The sequence below is a fragment of the Indicator indicator genome, chromosome 3 (genome assembly GCF_027791375.1).
Source record: "Indicator indicator isolate 239-I01 chromosome 3, UM_Iind_1.1, whole genome shotgun sequence".
Taxonomy (NCBI): domain Eukaryota; kingdom Metazoa; phylum Chordata; class Aves; order Piciformes; family Indicatoridae; genus Indicator; species Indicator indicator.
Window position 1 is genome coordinate 20,593,498 of NC_072012.1, and position 16,783 is coordinate 20,610,280.

At 35.5% G+C, this 16,783-nt stretch overlaps 1 protein-coding gene across 3 annotated transcripts in view; it reads left to right on the top strand.

Moving 5' to 3' along the window:
* The window catches only part of CACNA2D1 (calcium voltage-gated channel auxiliary subunit alpha2delta 1), a 354,317-nt gene that overhangs the window by 233,083 nt on the left and 104,451 nt on the right, over positions 1–16,783 (top strand). For all 3 annotated transcript variants that reach the window (XM_054399510.1, XM_054399509.1, XM_054399508.1), the window contains exon 7: positions 11,551–11,682. In XM_054399510.1, coding sequence (XP_054255485.1) covers positions 11,551–11,682 — 132 coding nt within the window. The remainder of the gene's footprint in view (positions 1–11,550; positions 11,683–16,783) is intronic.

Here is a 16,783-nt window from a genome sequence, read left to right on the forward strand (position 1 = left end):
GATATCCAATGATTACTTCCAGGTCATACACCTGAATTCCCATTTTATATGAAAAAAAAAAAATTGTCTTTGGTTAGTCCTACAATGTTTCTTTAAATGTTGATTTTGGAGGTCTCTTCCAACCTGGTTGATTCTGTGATTCTGTGATTTTTCACTCACTATCTAATCTCTTTGACCCTTCATTATTGTTTCATGAGAGCTGTCTCTAAGTTAGTATTTCTGTTCAGATAAGAAATGCCTGTTGAAGTTAAGGCTGTTTGGCCCAAGTTACTGTATTTGACATTGTTGATCCTTCCCTGAGAGTGGCAGCTGGATTCCCTCCTGATGCAGCTAAACCAGAAGGTGCCCTTTCGCAGTGCACTTGGCCCACATCAACTGTTAATGGGCATTCAGGCTACAGCACAGAACAGATGTAGCAAAAAATGAAATTTCCAAATGCTGTATAATATAAATATCTCATCTCCAGCATATACAAACCTGCTTCCGTTGTACATCGCTGCTGGCTGGTAAAGGTGAGACCACGGAAACCAGGATGCCATTACAAAAGGAAAGTAATGAGTTTCTCATTAATGATAGGGAAGTGATTGTGCCCCTCTACTCAGCCCTGGTGAGGCCACAGTTTGAGTGCTGTGCTCAAGTGCCTAGAAAGACATTGAGATCTTGGAGCATGTCCAGAGAAGAGCAACAAGGCTGGTGAGATGTTTGGAGGGCATGGCATATAAGGAGCAGCGGAAGGAGCTGGGATTGTTTAGTCTGGAGAAGAGACAGCTAAGGGGAGATTCTACTGCTCTCTGCAACTCCCTTGGAAGGAGGTTGGAGTGAGGCTGGTGTTGGTCATCTCTCCCAAGTACCCAGCAATAGGATGACGAGAAATGAGTTTAAGTTGTGCCAGGGGAGGTTTAGATTGGGCATTAGGAAAAGCTTCTTTACTGAGAGAGTGGTGAGGCATTGGAATAGGCTGTCCAGGGAGGTGGTACGGTCACCAACCCTGGGGGTGTTCACGAAGTGTGTAGCCATGGTGCTTCAGGATATAGTTTAGTGGTCATGGTAATTGGGTTATGGTTGGACTCGATGATCTTAAAGGTCTTTTGCATTAATCTATAAGTGTTCTATTGCTTCATACAGTCATTTTTTAAAACATGATATGCTAAAAAAACCACACCCAGAGCACAATAGAATTTAGCTGTGCTAAGCTCCTGACATTCAGGTTTTCCTTATTTAATTTATAAAATATGAAAGCTAAATATGTGTAGAAGTGCATGTAATAGGGGTGAATGTTGTATTTCATTATATCTTAATGTTGTATTTCGCATCTTAAAACTTTATTTAAAATCCAGATTCATAATTTTATATGCTCCTCGTTATCCTAGGAAAATACATTACTCTCAATCCTTGATCGCTGTTTGTAGTCAAAAGTAGTTGTTTAGCATCCTGTATGACTTCAGAGATGTTTTTAATGTATTCTTAACCAATTTGGTTCCTTATGCATTTTTTTTTTCACTCCACAGCAGTTGTTCCATCTGTTTCTGTATTTCTTTAATATATTTGTCTCTTCTAGTTTTGAGAATGATCTATATTGAAGCCCTTAGAAATCCTCAAACTCAGCAATTTCTCTAATTTTAAAAGCTCTATTTATACAATACTTATTCATTGCAGAAGTATTGTGGCCCTTAGTTAAATCTAGGAAAATAAAGCAGCTAAAAGCACAGTTTAAAGCATTAGGGTAGGTATATATGAGGCAATAAGATATCTTAAATAATAGGGCAGTAAGATTTCTTTCTTCATCCCATTCCAGTGGTTTTCTGCAATATTACTGATTCTTCCTATGGTTTTACATAATCACAAAGTAATTTAAAGACAAGGAGATCTTCAGCAAGCACATGATTATAAAAATGTGTTTCTGTTTGTATGTTGTAGAATGAAGAACTGCTATACCAAGTGAATAAAACAGTTCATAGAGAAAATTGAGTACTCATGACGTGAAAAGCAGACAAAAAAAACCCAAAGCAGCTTAATTTTTTCTGCATTCCCAAAGATCCTTTTGATTCTTTTATTATTTCAAAGGCATTTGGAGTCTTGTGAAGTGATTTGCAAGGATGATTTTTTTTCCTCTCATTTGCATAAAATATCTAAAGTAATAAGTCTTGGCTCCTAATTCCGTGATCTGCTTATTGTGACTGACAAAATACTACATTCAGAGAAAGCAGCTGAACACTGTATAGTTAAAGCTTTCTGAAGATGAAGGATGAAATCAATTCCCTGTGCAGAATGGAAATTTAGTCATTAACTGCAGGGAGACCAGGATTCACTCCCAAGAGTGGAATGCAGCATAGCATCTTGGAAGAACAGGAACAGGAGTCTGTGTTGTTCCTCATTGACTGAGTACTATAGAGGAAATAAAAATATTCTTCCCCTTGTAAAGGTACAGGTGAAGACTTTGTTTAGAGCAAGAAATAGCAGTGTCTTGAGAGAGAAGGCGAACCTCTGTTTGTGCAGGCAGAAAGCTTTGAACTTTCACCTTTCTAGTACCCTATAGCCATTGCTATTTAAAAGATAAGAGTTTTATTTATATTCCCTCCACATAACCTTGAAAAAAACATGAAACCAAGCTTAATTAACAGTTGAGATATAATACCTGTGATGATACCAGGACAAAGAATGAGAATTTCTGTTTTAGTTTTATGTTCTGGTTTTGAGAAGGCATAAGGCAGTTACACATGGGACAGGTGTTTCATAAGTTGGAGTGAGGGGACCTCTTCTTTTGTGGCACAACCTTTGGCCAAAACCACCACCATCAAAAACAACAAAAAGGAAAGTTGTGATAACTTCATTATTTTCAGTCAGCAAACCTCATCCATAAGATGGTTAGAATATTGACAAGGAGCAGGAGCTGTTCCATCTGTACCAGCTCAGGTAATGAAACAGACCTTGCCTCATCATCATTTTGCTCACGTTTCTACTTGTGCATTTTATTCCCCTCACACTTGATGTGTCTTGGATTTCTGTTGCCAGAGATACATTTAGGTAGATTAAACCAACCTGCTATTCATTAATATTTCATTTATATGGGGATTACATTAGAATCCATTAGCCAAATCCACTTTATTACTTTAATATGTATTAAAATGCCCTAAACCTCAGAAAAAATGTTGTCTGTGATATATATGCACATTCTCCATAGATAATCTATTTAATACATAGATTTTTTTAGAATATATATAATTATTATTAAATATATTTTTAAAATATATATGGAACATACATATGTATGTTATTATGTAGACATGTATACATCGATGTAGTAACAAATTATTCAGAGTTTATTTGCAAACATTTAATATTCATGAATTAAAAATTAGTAGGAAAAGAGCTTTTACTTACAATTTCTCTGTTGCCATGTCCATACAAAACTGCAGTGTTTGTGGTTACTACAATTAAGCTTCTAAATGAACCTTTTCTTTGTTTGTAACACTGGTTGATAAATCAGAATAGGGCACATTTTTGCTTGACAAATCCAATTCTTAATCTAGATAGTCTGTGTCATTCCTTTGATCAGCAGATCAAGTTCCAGCTGAAGAGATTTGGGCTCCTTGCTTGTGTCTCCTAAAAAAAAGACTTTCTACCCTAAAAGACACCTCCTAATTGCCTGCTCTGTTTTTTTTTTTTCTGAAGTACTTTATATGCAATTGTTATTCTGCCAGTGCCATCCTTATGCATATATAAGGCCAATCACATCCTGTGCTGCATCAAAAGAAGCACATCTAGCAGATCAAGAGAGGTGATGCTGCCAATTTGCTCTGGTGAGAACTTATGTGCAGTACTGCATCCAGCTCTGAAGCTCTCAAGCTTCAGAAGGACATGGACCTGATGGAGCAGGTCCAGAGAAGGGCCATGAAAACAATCAAGGGGCTGGAACACCATCTTCCTCTGATATGAGGAAGATGGGCTTGCTCAGCCTGAAGAAAAGGCTCTGGGAAGACCTAATAGCAGCCTTCCAGTACCTGAAGGGGGTCTATGAGAAGGCTGGAGAGGGACTGTTTCCAAAGGCCAGCAGTGATAGGATGAGGGGCAATGGGTTGAAATTAGAGAAGACTAGATTTAGATTGAGACTGGATGTTAGGTACAAGTTCTTTAGCATGATGGTGCTGGAACACTGGAATAGGTTGCCCAAATTGTTAGTTGAGGTCCCATCCCTGGATTTAAGGCAAGGCTCACCAAGGCTCTGAGCATCCTGCTCTAGTGGAGAATGTCCACTGTATTTGTTTTATGACTCTGTCTCATTTTTTCTAGCTTGTATTACTCAGACTGTCTCCTTCCAGAAGACAGATTTTCTGTTCTTTACCAGATATCTTGGTGGCTGTTTTCAGCATTTTGCCCACTTGCAATTAATTCTTTTGGCATAACAGACAAAATGAACATAGATTATGACATTGTGTGTCAACAAACCTTTATTTTCTGGTATTAGTATATCTCTATTGTTGCTAGAGATCTTTGTGCTTTCCAATTTACCATGGCTGGAGAGAGAATAAAAGGAATTATTGTTGATGGCTAATATACATGTTGTAAGAAAGATCGTAAAGAATTATTGATAGGTGATCTACATAAAATGAACATTTGATGGTATCCATTTCCAAATTAATTGAGTTTTGAGGTTACAACTAATATAAATTTTAATGGGAATTGCCAAAATAGTTGAAAAGTTGCAGAAAACAGGAGGTAGGAGCTAAAACATTTTTGCCTCAGTTAGTCTGTTTTAAGCTGCTTTCCTTCTCACTTAACCCAGCTACCATTTAAGACTTACTGAAATTTTAATATGCTCTAGTGACTGAAAAGTTATTGAAGTTTAAGAAGTTATTCCAGAAAAGCATTTCCAGTCTTTTGATTGTTTTTGTTAGCACCTAATTTTATTTTATTTTTTCAATAGAGAAAAGTCTTCATTAAAGATCAAGCATATCTCTATAGCTAGTTTGAGTGTCACTATGATATCCTTTGAAATGCTAACAAAAGAAAAAAAAATCTTAGAGCAAAGCAGAGGAAAACCAGAGTTAATCTGTGTAATGTAGTCATTATTTCTTTCTAAGTGGGTGTTTTGTTGATATTTAATCATTGATATTTCCATAAAAATGCAACCCGTTAATTTTAAAATAATACTTAATCTGTTGGGTGTCTTAAAGAAGGAATCTATTCCAATTAGAGGGCTTACTTGAAGTCAAATGTGAAAACAAATAAGAAATAGTGAAATGTCAGGTGTTGCTGTAATTATATCAATAAATTCATTCTGTTTTCCATTGTACTTAGGTTTCTGCACTGTGCATAGATCAACAAAATCTGAAAGTCCTCTGGAATAACTCTAATCAACAGAATCTTTCAGATTTTTTTTTAATTCTAAGCATCTTCTGAGAAAAATCCTACAATGCTGTGTGGTTGCTTAGAGAGGGTATTACTCCATTCTAGAATATGTGCTGTTGTATTTTGATATTGGAGGAAACAAGGCAGAAAACAACACTCATTCCCAGCTTGTAACATCCACAAATACTGTGATGTGCAATTGGTTGCAATGTGAAATATGGATGTCTTTTATGTTTTAAAGAGATAAATAACTTGCTAAGAAATTATGACTGTGTATTGAAGAATCTATGAGACTGCTTTGTAGTAACTCTTTTTAATTGAGCTATAAGAGAAGCTTAATTCCATCTTCCTTTCTTGACATTTTTATTCTTATTTCTTTCTCCTGGGTGTTTCTTTTAACGAGCTTTTACTGTGCCCATCTATCTATCAGCGTGTTGCAGCTAAGACAGTCAGCATATAGGGTATGGCACTGCCAATTAATGTACTTGATTTGACACAGGCACAATACTACTCTAGAATCCAGTGGCTTCTGAGAATTATTGGTAGAAGTGTCTGGGACATAATGTCAGATATTTAATGGGGAGTAGAGCAGTTGTTCATTTAAAGAAGTACATGACATTTAATCATTTATGCTTTTAATTAAGAGTGTGAAATTTCTACTCTGTAAATTTTCTTTCAGCAATCATAGAATCTGAAATTATCTCATTATTGTTCCATATGCTAAAAATTGTGTTTTAATGCTTTTTATGCACCACTAAATGCATATTACCCAAATAGTTCTGATTATCCAGTAACTGTTCCAAATACAAATGCTACTTTCAAAGCAAGATTCTGTAACTGATTTATATGTGCAAGATCCAGCAGAACATTACTTACAGTAATGACCTATCCAGCTGGAAAAACCACTATATAACAGTTATTGTATGTTAAATTTTAAGACTTATATTTTCTTTTCCCCCTGTGTTTTTAATGAAAAGGATGCATTTCCTTTGCATTCATAAATCCTTGTTTTGATAAAAATGAACAGAATCTATTCTGTTTGTAGTGTTTTTTCCCCATCTGTAATTCTTTACTTTTCAAAATATGTAGCTAAATAAATGAATAAACAGAACAGTTTCAAACTAGCTGGTGGATGTTTTCAAGCTAAATACAGTTAATACAATGTTTACAACTAATGTAATACATTCAGTTAATAAAAATCTGATAAATTTGATTAACACCTTGGACTATGCATGCAAAATATATTTAAATCATGCAGATACACGCTGAAGTCCATGTAGTTATGTCACAACGTGCTCAGGTTTATTTACTTAACCTCTATAGAGAGGCTGAGTAGAACACTCCCCAGCTTCCCTGGCTCTCAGAATTTTCCAGTACTCGCTTTTAAGTGATTTCTAATCATCTGTGAAATTAGGGGGATTTTGTATAACTGTTTTGCGTTGGACACTTTCCTGCAGTTTTCTATGTAAAACCTAAGTATCAAAATTCAAATTTTTTATTCCACTTCTAGGACCAGTTACCTTGGAGACAGTGTTCAGTTTGGAGTCACTATAATCCTTCTGTTGCCTTGGCCTCTTGCTCATGCTGAACTTTGTGTGAGAGAAGTAGATGGCTTAAAACATTCATCTGAATTTGAAGGGTTGAAGTGAAAGTTATTAACAGAATAGTTCTTTGAATTACTGTATTTGGGAATTATGGAGGAAAAAAAAGTATGTGTGTGCATGTATATACACATCTATATAAGCCAGCACAAATATCTAACTACAATTACTTTATAATCAAAAAGACTCTTTCTACTTAGTCCAATGTAAAATGAAATGGGAATACAACTTTCCAATGACAATGATATAATGTAAAATGGAAGGAATGTAATCTTGAAAAAGACTGGTTTACACCCTCAGTAGAGTACCTGTAATATCTGGCTAGCATGGCTACAGATGGAAGCCTCTGAGTCTGCACACATAGACAAAAAATATGCACTTGAAAATGTATTGTTCCTTATGTGCATGCTTTTAAATAGTGTAATATTTGATTGCAAATATCTATTTCATTCATAACAATAATTAGTCATTGTTATCTTTAAAGAAATCAATGAGTCAACTTCATTAAAGAGGATATGGAAGTGTAATATATTCCAAACAGTGAAAGAAGATTAATGAGCTGCTGAGGAGCTCCCTTCTGTTCTCCCCAGTGTACATGTAGCTGCCACACCAGGGAGCAGCAGCTCACATATTTTCAGATACAGTAAATAGCTCTCAGGCTTTTCAAATAAAGTTGCACTCTGTGTTGTGTGCAGGCCAGGGCCTATATATTGAATAAATCATAAGTGTGTTCCAGCTCTTCTAAAGAGAGCATGGTAGCGCTCTCTATTTTTTATTCATTGTGTTTGCAGCGGGAAATTGAAGTCATTCCTTGCAAAGGCCCCTAAACCTTGTGTCATAAGGAATAAGGAGAGGAGGAAAGGAAAAGATGGATGGAGTTCAGTGGAATTAGCCAGAAAGAATAACGTTTCCTATTGTATGATGATTTTTTTTTTCCCATCTTGCCCATATCAAGTGAAAGGTGGTAGCTGAAGTAGATTACTACTGTGAAGTAGTAATCTTCAAAGATTTCTTTTTAGCAGAATTGGAAATAAGTTTATTGGAGTTGTTGCCAACTAGATTTTCTGCCAATTATCACTCCAAAGCTTTTTCCTGTACTGAAGTTAACTCAAAGGGAAAGGTTTAAGATGTACAGCACCTCAACAGATGTAGCTATAATATCTCAAGTTTTTATTTTAATATAGTGCATTTGCTTAATAACAACAACAACAACAAAAAATTAAATTCTCACTGTATTCAGGACGGCAGTGTAAATCCATGTCTTGTTCTGACAGGTGGCATGGGCTCTACTATGAGCTAGTGATGGCAAAACTGAATTGATTTTTATTTGCAAATTGAAAATCATGATATTTCAGTCTGAACCATTTGAAGAATAGCTTTATTGCTGCTTATGTTCATTTTTTGATTGCTTTTCTTTGGTTGCTGTAAGCTTTAAACCTGGATCTAGAGATATTGGTTTGAAATTACCTGTTACCAGAGGTACTGTATTTAAAAAAAAGGAAAACAAAAGCAAGTAAGGGATTGATTTAGTTTGCCTTTTGAAGTCCAGGGTGTATTCTTTAGCAGAAAGAAAAGAGTAATATAAGCTATGGAAAAACACTTGGAAAAATAAATGATTCAAGCAAAAATTCCCTTCATCTTTTTACTTCTTTATCAGTTACTGGATTAGTTCACACAAATATGGGTTCTTTCTATTTCAAGTATACTTGCAGATAAAAACCAACCAAACAAACAAACAAAAAACAACCAACCAACCAACCAACCAAAACATCCTGAATGAATATCTGAATTACAAATAGCAGATTGCTCCAGGAACAATTTTAATGACTGTCCAATAAGCTCTTTACTCATCAGTCTCAACACATAATGGCTGCGTGTCTGTTCCAAGAGCAAATTGTTGTTGTCATGGTGAGAAAGTGAATTAAGAGTAAGGTGATAGATATGTAACCTCACGTGTGCTATTAAAGTTTATTTCTGAAATGAGGCTCAGGCACTTATCTATGAATTTCTGGAGTGCAGAAAGATATGTTTTTCAGCATCTCAGAAGAGATGTTACATGCTGTTAGCAGCCTTTTCCCAGATTGTTTTGCTTCTCTTAGGATGTTCTATTCTCGTTGTTGATCTTGAATTCCATATAGTTTATTTTTTTAATTCCAGCTTCATGTGTCAAGTTGGTTTGGGGTTTTTTTTTGTTTGTTTGTTTGGGTTTTTTTGGTTGGTTTGGTTTGGGTTTTTTGTTTTGTTTTTTTCCTTGCTGCAGATTTTTGGATTTTTTAGAGTGTTGTATTTGTCTTTGGGAGAAAATTATAGAGGAGGAGGAAAGAGAAAGTGGGACACAAATAAGATTTATTGACTTTAACTATAAAGCATTACTTCTCCATAAATATTGCAAATAAGATCTAACGAGCTCTATTACTTGCTTTATAGCCTAATCTCAGCAAGTCTAATAAAAGGCTGAAATTATCAGGTCCATTCAGTATTTCAATACTTAGTTAATTTACTATCTGTAGATGATCTTCTTAGTTTCTCCTTTCTTAGTATATGCATGTATTTTAAATATATATTTTTATATATGACTGTGTACATGCAGAGTTGTGTGTAAAAATATCAATTCATATATATATTGCTCTTAGAGAGTGATGTTACACAGGCACTCTTTGCAACAGCACTTGTACATGTATAGTCAGTAGTTTAATATATCTTCATTAAGATAGTTTATTCATTACTTATTATTTATTCATAGCTTACAGTCTGAAGGAAATCCTCTCTTTAGAAATTTGTATCACATTTTATATGTGATGAGGATGATTTTCAGGAGGTGCACAGTCACTGATTTAGAAAAGCATTTATGAACATGCTTAGCAATAAAATATTATTTTCCTGATTAAATACTTTTCTGACTAGGAGTAGCAGTGCTCTGACCAGGCTGGTAAAGTCACTGACAAATTTGGAGACAGGCTGCAGCACTTTTAAGTCAGGTCACAAGGCCAAAGAAATGTATTGGTTTATATTGTTCTGAGACTTAGGAATTCATAGAGGACTCTGAAATCTAAATGCTTTGTTGTCTCCCTTGTGCTCTGAATGCCACCAGGAACCACTGGCATAGGCTTCCACTGGGCCAAGTACTCTCTACATCAGATGTAGAAATGGTAACAGGAAAAAAAATTACAGTGAGAAAAAGTTATTACCTAAGTAATGACAGAGTTTCTAATGGTTTTGTGGGGTAAGATGTGAAGCAAAGTAAAATTTTGAAAGTCTGTACATAATTCTTAATTACCCAGTAGGTCCAACAGGATCTAAACCAGGTAATTGAACAGTAACCATCCTAAAATGTTAACTTATTTTTCATGATGCCTCAGGGAATTATTATTTTTTCTGAATTAAGCATATATATATATGTATGTTTAATACATACATAAATGCATACATATATGTACTTACCTTCTTGCAAAGAGACAGGTATATAGTTCAAGCTTACTGTTTACAGGGAATCTCAAGAGCTGCAAATGTAATCTAATATTTTTGTGATAGCAATATTATGTTAAAATTACCTTGAAAAGAAAATCAGACAAACCTTTCTGCAAAACACATGGTCTAGCAATTTTCTCCTTAACCTTTACAAACAAGGCTATAAAATTTAATGTTGTGATTTCATTTCTCTAGTACCTGTTAACAACCTCACTATGGAAATGGGCTGTCAAATGTTAACTTTCAATCTGTCCTTATTTTTATTTTTTCCATGATAGCAGAGGACAAGAACTTTGACTTGTATACCAAATGTTGTACTGTGATGCTACTCAGGTGCCTTAAATGTGAACTGGTTTTATTTCAGCCTGACTTGCTCATTTGCAAGAGAAATTTCCCATGTGCACCTTCATGTTAAAGAACTTGTTCCTAAACATCCAGACTAAATCTCCTCTTCTCTAATTTCAGACCAGTGCCCCTCATCTTTTCACTACAGGCCTTCAGAAACAGTCTTTTTTCAGTCTTCTTGTAGCCCCCTAGAATGCCACTATTAGGTCTCCCTGGAGCCTTCTCTTCTCCAGGCAGAACAACCCCAGCTTGCTCAGCCTGTCCTCGTAGCAGAGGTGTTCCAGCCCCCTGATTATTTTTGTGGCTCTCCTCTTGACTCGCTCAATCAGGTCCATGTCCTTCCTGTGTTGAAGGCTCCAGAGCTGGACAGTGTACTCCAGCTGAGGTCTTACCAGAGCAAAGTGACATTTTTGTTAACTTTCTAAGGGATGTAGACCTACTTTTGTGGATGTCATTCTAGTTGGTTATTATTGTAGCATGCTGCAATTAGTAAACATGAACTTTACAAGGTTGTGTTTAGTTTTTCTTTAACTGGAAATTGTAGCTAGAGTGATATCTCAGAAAAAAAAAAAGTATTTGTAGGAAATTGCATAAACATAATGCAGTGGGAAGAAGGGAGCATGGGGAATGAAGAAAGAATGAAGAGTGTGTTTCTTTAAGTCCACTTTGTGGATTAGTTAAATGAAATGTTATTACTTTCTGAAGTAGTTCAGTTTCCTTTTTGTAGTCATTGCTGCTTATGTTAGGATGTAGATTTTTAATACCAAATATTTTATGTCTTTTATAGCAACAATTGTGTTAAATGAACTCAACTGGACTGCAGCCTTGGATGATGTGTTCAAGCGGAACAGAGAAGAAGACCCCACTTTATTATGGCAGGTTTTTGGTAGCGCAACTGGCCTCGCTAGGTATTACCCAGGTAAGTGAAGTCTCTTAAAGAACTGTCTTATGCCACATATTGCCTTAAAATCTATTTACAAGCTATAAAGCAGCATACATTTTCAAAAGTAACCCAAGAATTGTGATAATACTGCCAGAAAGCTGGCATGAGGGGGAGGAAACTGGGAGTGAAATACAGAAATGGTACTTTTATAGTAAGATGAACAGAAGAAGATGTCCTTTGAAAAGATGAAGGGTTACATTTTGTTTTTTGAATATTTGCCAGTTTGGTGTTTTTACCTGTCTAGTCAGTGACTATACAGGTATCATTATAGTTAAAGTAAGTAAAAATATGATTGCACTATGCTGTGTTAGAATCCACAATCTCTGGCAATTATTGTGTTTGCTCTTGAAGCTAAGGTCAATGAATGTAACTTGATTATCTCAACCAGCATGTCTTCCAGCTGTCAAAGAGTCCCATTACTGGATCACACTAATTAAATAATTTAAATAGATGTATATTTTACTGAATTTAGCCCTTCAATAGCCTTAATTTGATTGCTGATGTACACAGGCTAGTGGAAAGACTGCCTGTGCTGCTGCTGTTGTTGTTATCAGTGCCACAATAATGTGTCCACTACACACAAGACAGTTGTGTACAATGTCTTGTCTCTTACCCACAACTTTGAAATCCTTTATTTCTGTTTATATGAGATTGCTTGTGTTTCTGAAGGTGAAGGAGGTTATTCTGAAATTGCCTTAGGCTACTTCACAGGAAGAATATTTCATAGCTCTTGAATCCTGTTTGTTTTGTCATGTTAGATGCTCATGAAATAAATACAGTTAGCTGTTGCAGTAAAAATAATATTGAAAACGCTAATTTCATATTTGTTTTATTTCCAAGTCTTCTATTTCAATGCTTTTGGGATATATTAGTGCTGTGTTTGGAATCACCATTTGTCACCACTTACTGTAGAGGGATATTTTCCAAGTGCTGACAAAGAAATGTGTCTTAAATGCATCTCTGTGCCAAACTCTAGGAAATTCATTTCAAGTGTAAGATTATCTCATATTGAAATCTCATATCTCATATTGAAATATATATTCTTATATCTTGCTAACCTGTCTAGACAATTTTTTACCAGCACAACACAGAAACTTCAGAATCTTTTTTTTTTTCTTCCCTTAGAGGACCTCTGTAAAATAGGAGCTGTGTGTTTTCCCTAGTTTGCAGGTGGTTATATTGCTTCTCTATATTCCATGTAAACATAAATTACAATGTACTGTTAACAGTCAGATCCTCACACCTCTTGCTTTTTCCATAGCTAAGTGCCTAAGTCTTTACTAGATGGACAGTCCTGTCAGAACTTAATTTCATAAAGTCCTGGGTAATTCTTCAATTCTTGAATTCTATACACATACACAGCAACCTGGAACAGTCCTGACAGACCTTTAAGTTGTATGTGCATTGTTCTGTGCGCCCTCTCCTTCCCATTATAGCTCAAATCAGGTTTAGATTTGGATTCTAGATTTTTAGAATAGGTCTTATGCAAGGTTGTCCATGTTTCGCTTTTTGTAAGCTCTCTGTCTCTGTTTGCTGACAAAAACATTTTTTCAAAAAAATGAAATCACATTTCATATACTAGAATGGATGCTTTTCACATGTAAAATATTGTCTCATTATATTTACCTTAGGTAAGCCTGCATCAGAGTCATGAACTTCATAGTGATAATATTTGTGAAAGACTTTGGAATGATCAAAACCCAAAATAAAAATGCATGGATAAGTCTGATCATTATTCTGTGAAATATATCCACTCAGTCTTTCCTCCCTTAGAAAAATTCTGCTTTGGTATCTCTAAGCTATAGAGGGTGTCTTCAGTCACAGGTTTTTTGAATGACTGTGTTTAATAGATAGTATCCCACTGTCTTGAGTAATGGGCTAGATGGTACATCACTTCTGTGCTAAGCAAGCTCTAAGGCTGTCCTTGTCACCATAGTAACCAGCAGCATGAAGGGATCTTTCTATTAGCAATCTTATGAGTGGAAGGTATGTGTAAAATATAAGATGATTTTTGTGTTACACGCATCCCACTGTTTCCTACATATATTCTATTTTTTGGTACTGTTGTACACTTCTTTATCACCATATATAATTTTATATAATTTTCAGCTGTGCTTTGTCTGCCTCTTTAGTACATTTGTGTTCCCTTGTCTCTGTTGAGAGGACAAGACAGCTTCCTTCTGACTATAAGCTAGGTTGAGATACATGGCAGTTCATGAAATGAATGAAATTAATATTCTGGCAGGATGTATGTAAAGGTCTATCTAATGCAGAATATCTGGTGCCTTTTTAAAAGGTAAAAATACGTGTCAATAATCACAGAAGCACAAAATGATTGTGGTAGGAAGGAACCTCTGGTAGTCACCCAGATCAGCCTTTCTGCTCAAGCAGGGCCACCTAGAACCTCTAATGTACATCTAGTTTTGGGCTATTTTTATAATATTATTTTCAAAGAGATTATTTTTGTAGTGACAGGAGGTTGAAAAATTAAACTTTTTTATTTTTTAAATCTTGAATCCATTCCCTGTGGACATGTTTTGTTTATTATTCCATGTAGACAGAAAGATACTTTAATATAGATCAGACTGCAGATTTCATTTATAATTAACCAGTGAACAGGGGACAAATCTGTTACACAGAAAAATAATTTAATTAAAGTAGTTTAATATGGTTTGACAGATAGCAAGTTACTTATATTTTGTGAAGCATCTACCCAGCTATTTTTACTGCTTGATTTTAGAAAGCAGCTTTCTGGAACAACAATCTAATACCAATTTTTTGGCAGGTTACTTGGAAGTACAGGTACAAGCCAACTAGTTCCTCTTTTAATCTTGAATCCTTCTTAATTATAGAGGTAATGGGGATTAGAATTGTTAATCAATGTTTCATTAAAATACTGCAATGGGAAGCATATTATTTTCACTGGAGCAATTGCTAATTAAACAAATTTTAAAACCACTTTGTATTTTTGTGCCTTTTGTCAAATATCACCTTTCTGTTTACCTTTTTTTTTTTTTTTTTGGTAAGAGTAAGATCCTTAGCAGAGGATGAATTTTTTGTTTTGACTGCAGACAGTAGACATTAATCTGTAGATAAATATGATATAAGAGGCTTTCTAGTTAAGGCCATAAATACACTTAATAAAGTTCGTCTGCAATGGATTACTCAGATGAAAACTCTTTTTTAAGTGAATGTTTAATAAAAAACATGTTTTATCAGGTACTGCAACTCAGATCTCTGGGAGCGGTACTAAATTTTATTTGTCAAAGACTGGAAAGGGTAATATGGCTAGTTTCAGGTTCCAGTTATTGGGTTTTTCATAGCAGTAACAGTAACATGATGACACAAGAATAGATTCAACATCTCTTTTGATGGGATGTTGAACTTAGAATCAGTGTGACAGTATGTAGTTTGCAGTGTGCTGAAGGTGGGAATGTGCCACACTTGGTCCAAAACATTGAGGTGATTCATAATAAAACTGAAAAAGAAATGCTAACCTGTTCCCAGGTGCTTCAGATCCTCCCTTGTCATTTGGGAATGTGGGAAATTAAAGTGAAACTTTCTCAGCATGACATGCCATCCAGGGATGGTGACTCAACTACCTCCCTGGGCAGCCTGCTCCAATGCTTGACCACTCTTTCAGCCAAAAAATGTTTCCTATGACTGGCCTAAACATCCTCAGTTGTAGTTTGATGCTTTGAAGGCTTCTAGAACAGTGTTGAACAATCTTGTGATATAGAAGAAACAAAGCAGTGTCCAGTGCTATGCATTGGGAAGGGCTGAGTACTGAGTTAAGTTCTATCACATTAATTAACTAATTGCCTGTGAGAAGAGACCAGCACCTACCTCTCCCTATTGTCCTTTAAGGTAGTTGTAGAGGGCAATAAAGTCTCTCCTCAGCCTCCTCTTCCTTACGCTAAACTGTCCCAGTTCCCTCAGATGCTCCTCATCAGGCTCATTCTCTAGGCCCTTCACCAGCTCAGTCATTCTTTGCACCCACTCCAGTGCCTCAATGTCCCCCTTGTATTGAGGTGCCCAGAACTTAACTCAGTACTCAGCCCTTCCCAATGCATAGCACTGGACACTGCTTTGTTTCTTCTGTATCACAAGATTGTTCAACACTGTTCTAGGAGCCTTCATGTTCTCCAACATCCCTCCAAAGATTATTTTATGCTATACTGCAAGGCATATATATACCACACAGCATATCAAACAGCTTCATTTGAAACCCGAGAACACCTTCTAGTTTAATAAAAATGTCACTGTCCTCAATTTGCAGATAAAAGAAACAGGTATAGTGAGATGACTTTTGCAGTGATCCTCTGAAGGTTAGGAATTCAAGCCAGGAATACATGTAACACCATTTTTTTTAAAAAAGATTTAGCGTGTTGTTATATTCATTAACTCATATTTAAATTTGTAGCATTGTTTACACATTAGCAGGTGTTTTAATCTTCTTAGGAACCTTGTAGTATCCATGCTGAAGAGTACGGACATCAGAACTGTTGCATTCTTTTCATTTTTTATTGTATTTCTGCCTTGTATTTACCTTACTTTAATAAGTAAGCATCGTGTGACAGGAACTTTTAATTAATTGCAAAATATCTTTTTATGTTGCTTATGCTAGTATTATACTAGGATATTCCTATGTAATTAGGGCTTACAAAGTGTTCAGAGCAAAAATTCACACATAAAGAAAAGCAGCACTGATTATCCAGAAAAATATTTTTATCTATATAGTCTTAAAATTCTTGAATTAAAAACCTGGATAGAGGAGATTTAGTATTATCTCTTCTCCTTCATCTTGAACCTATTTCCAGATGTCAGTGAAGCAGGTCTCACTCAGCCACTGGAGTATTCCCTGCTTAGATATTTTAATAATGGAAGAGCTTTAAAAATCAATTTCTAATAAAATAAAATGGTATCTCTTCAAATGAAGGACTTGCTGTGCACAGCTGCTCTTGTGTAACCATTAATGGCAAGCAATAGTGCTGCAGCTATGATATTGAACTCTCCAAAGAAAGTCTTTACTGAAGCAGATGCTAAGACCAGAAAGTCTAAAAAATCCATACAAAAT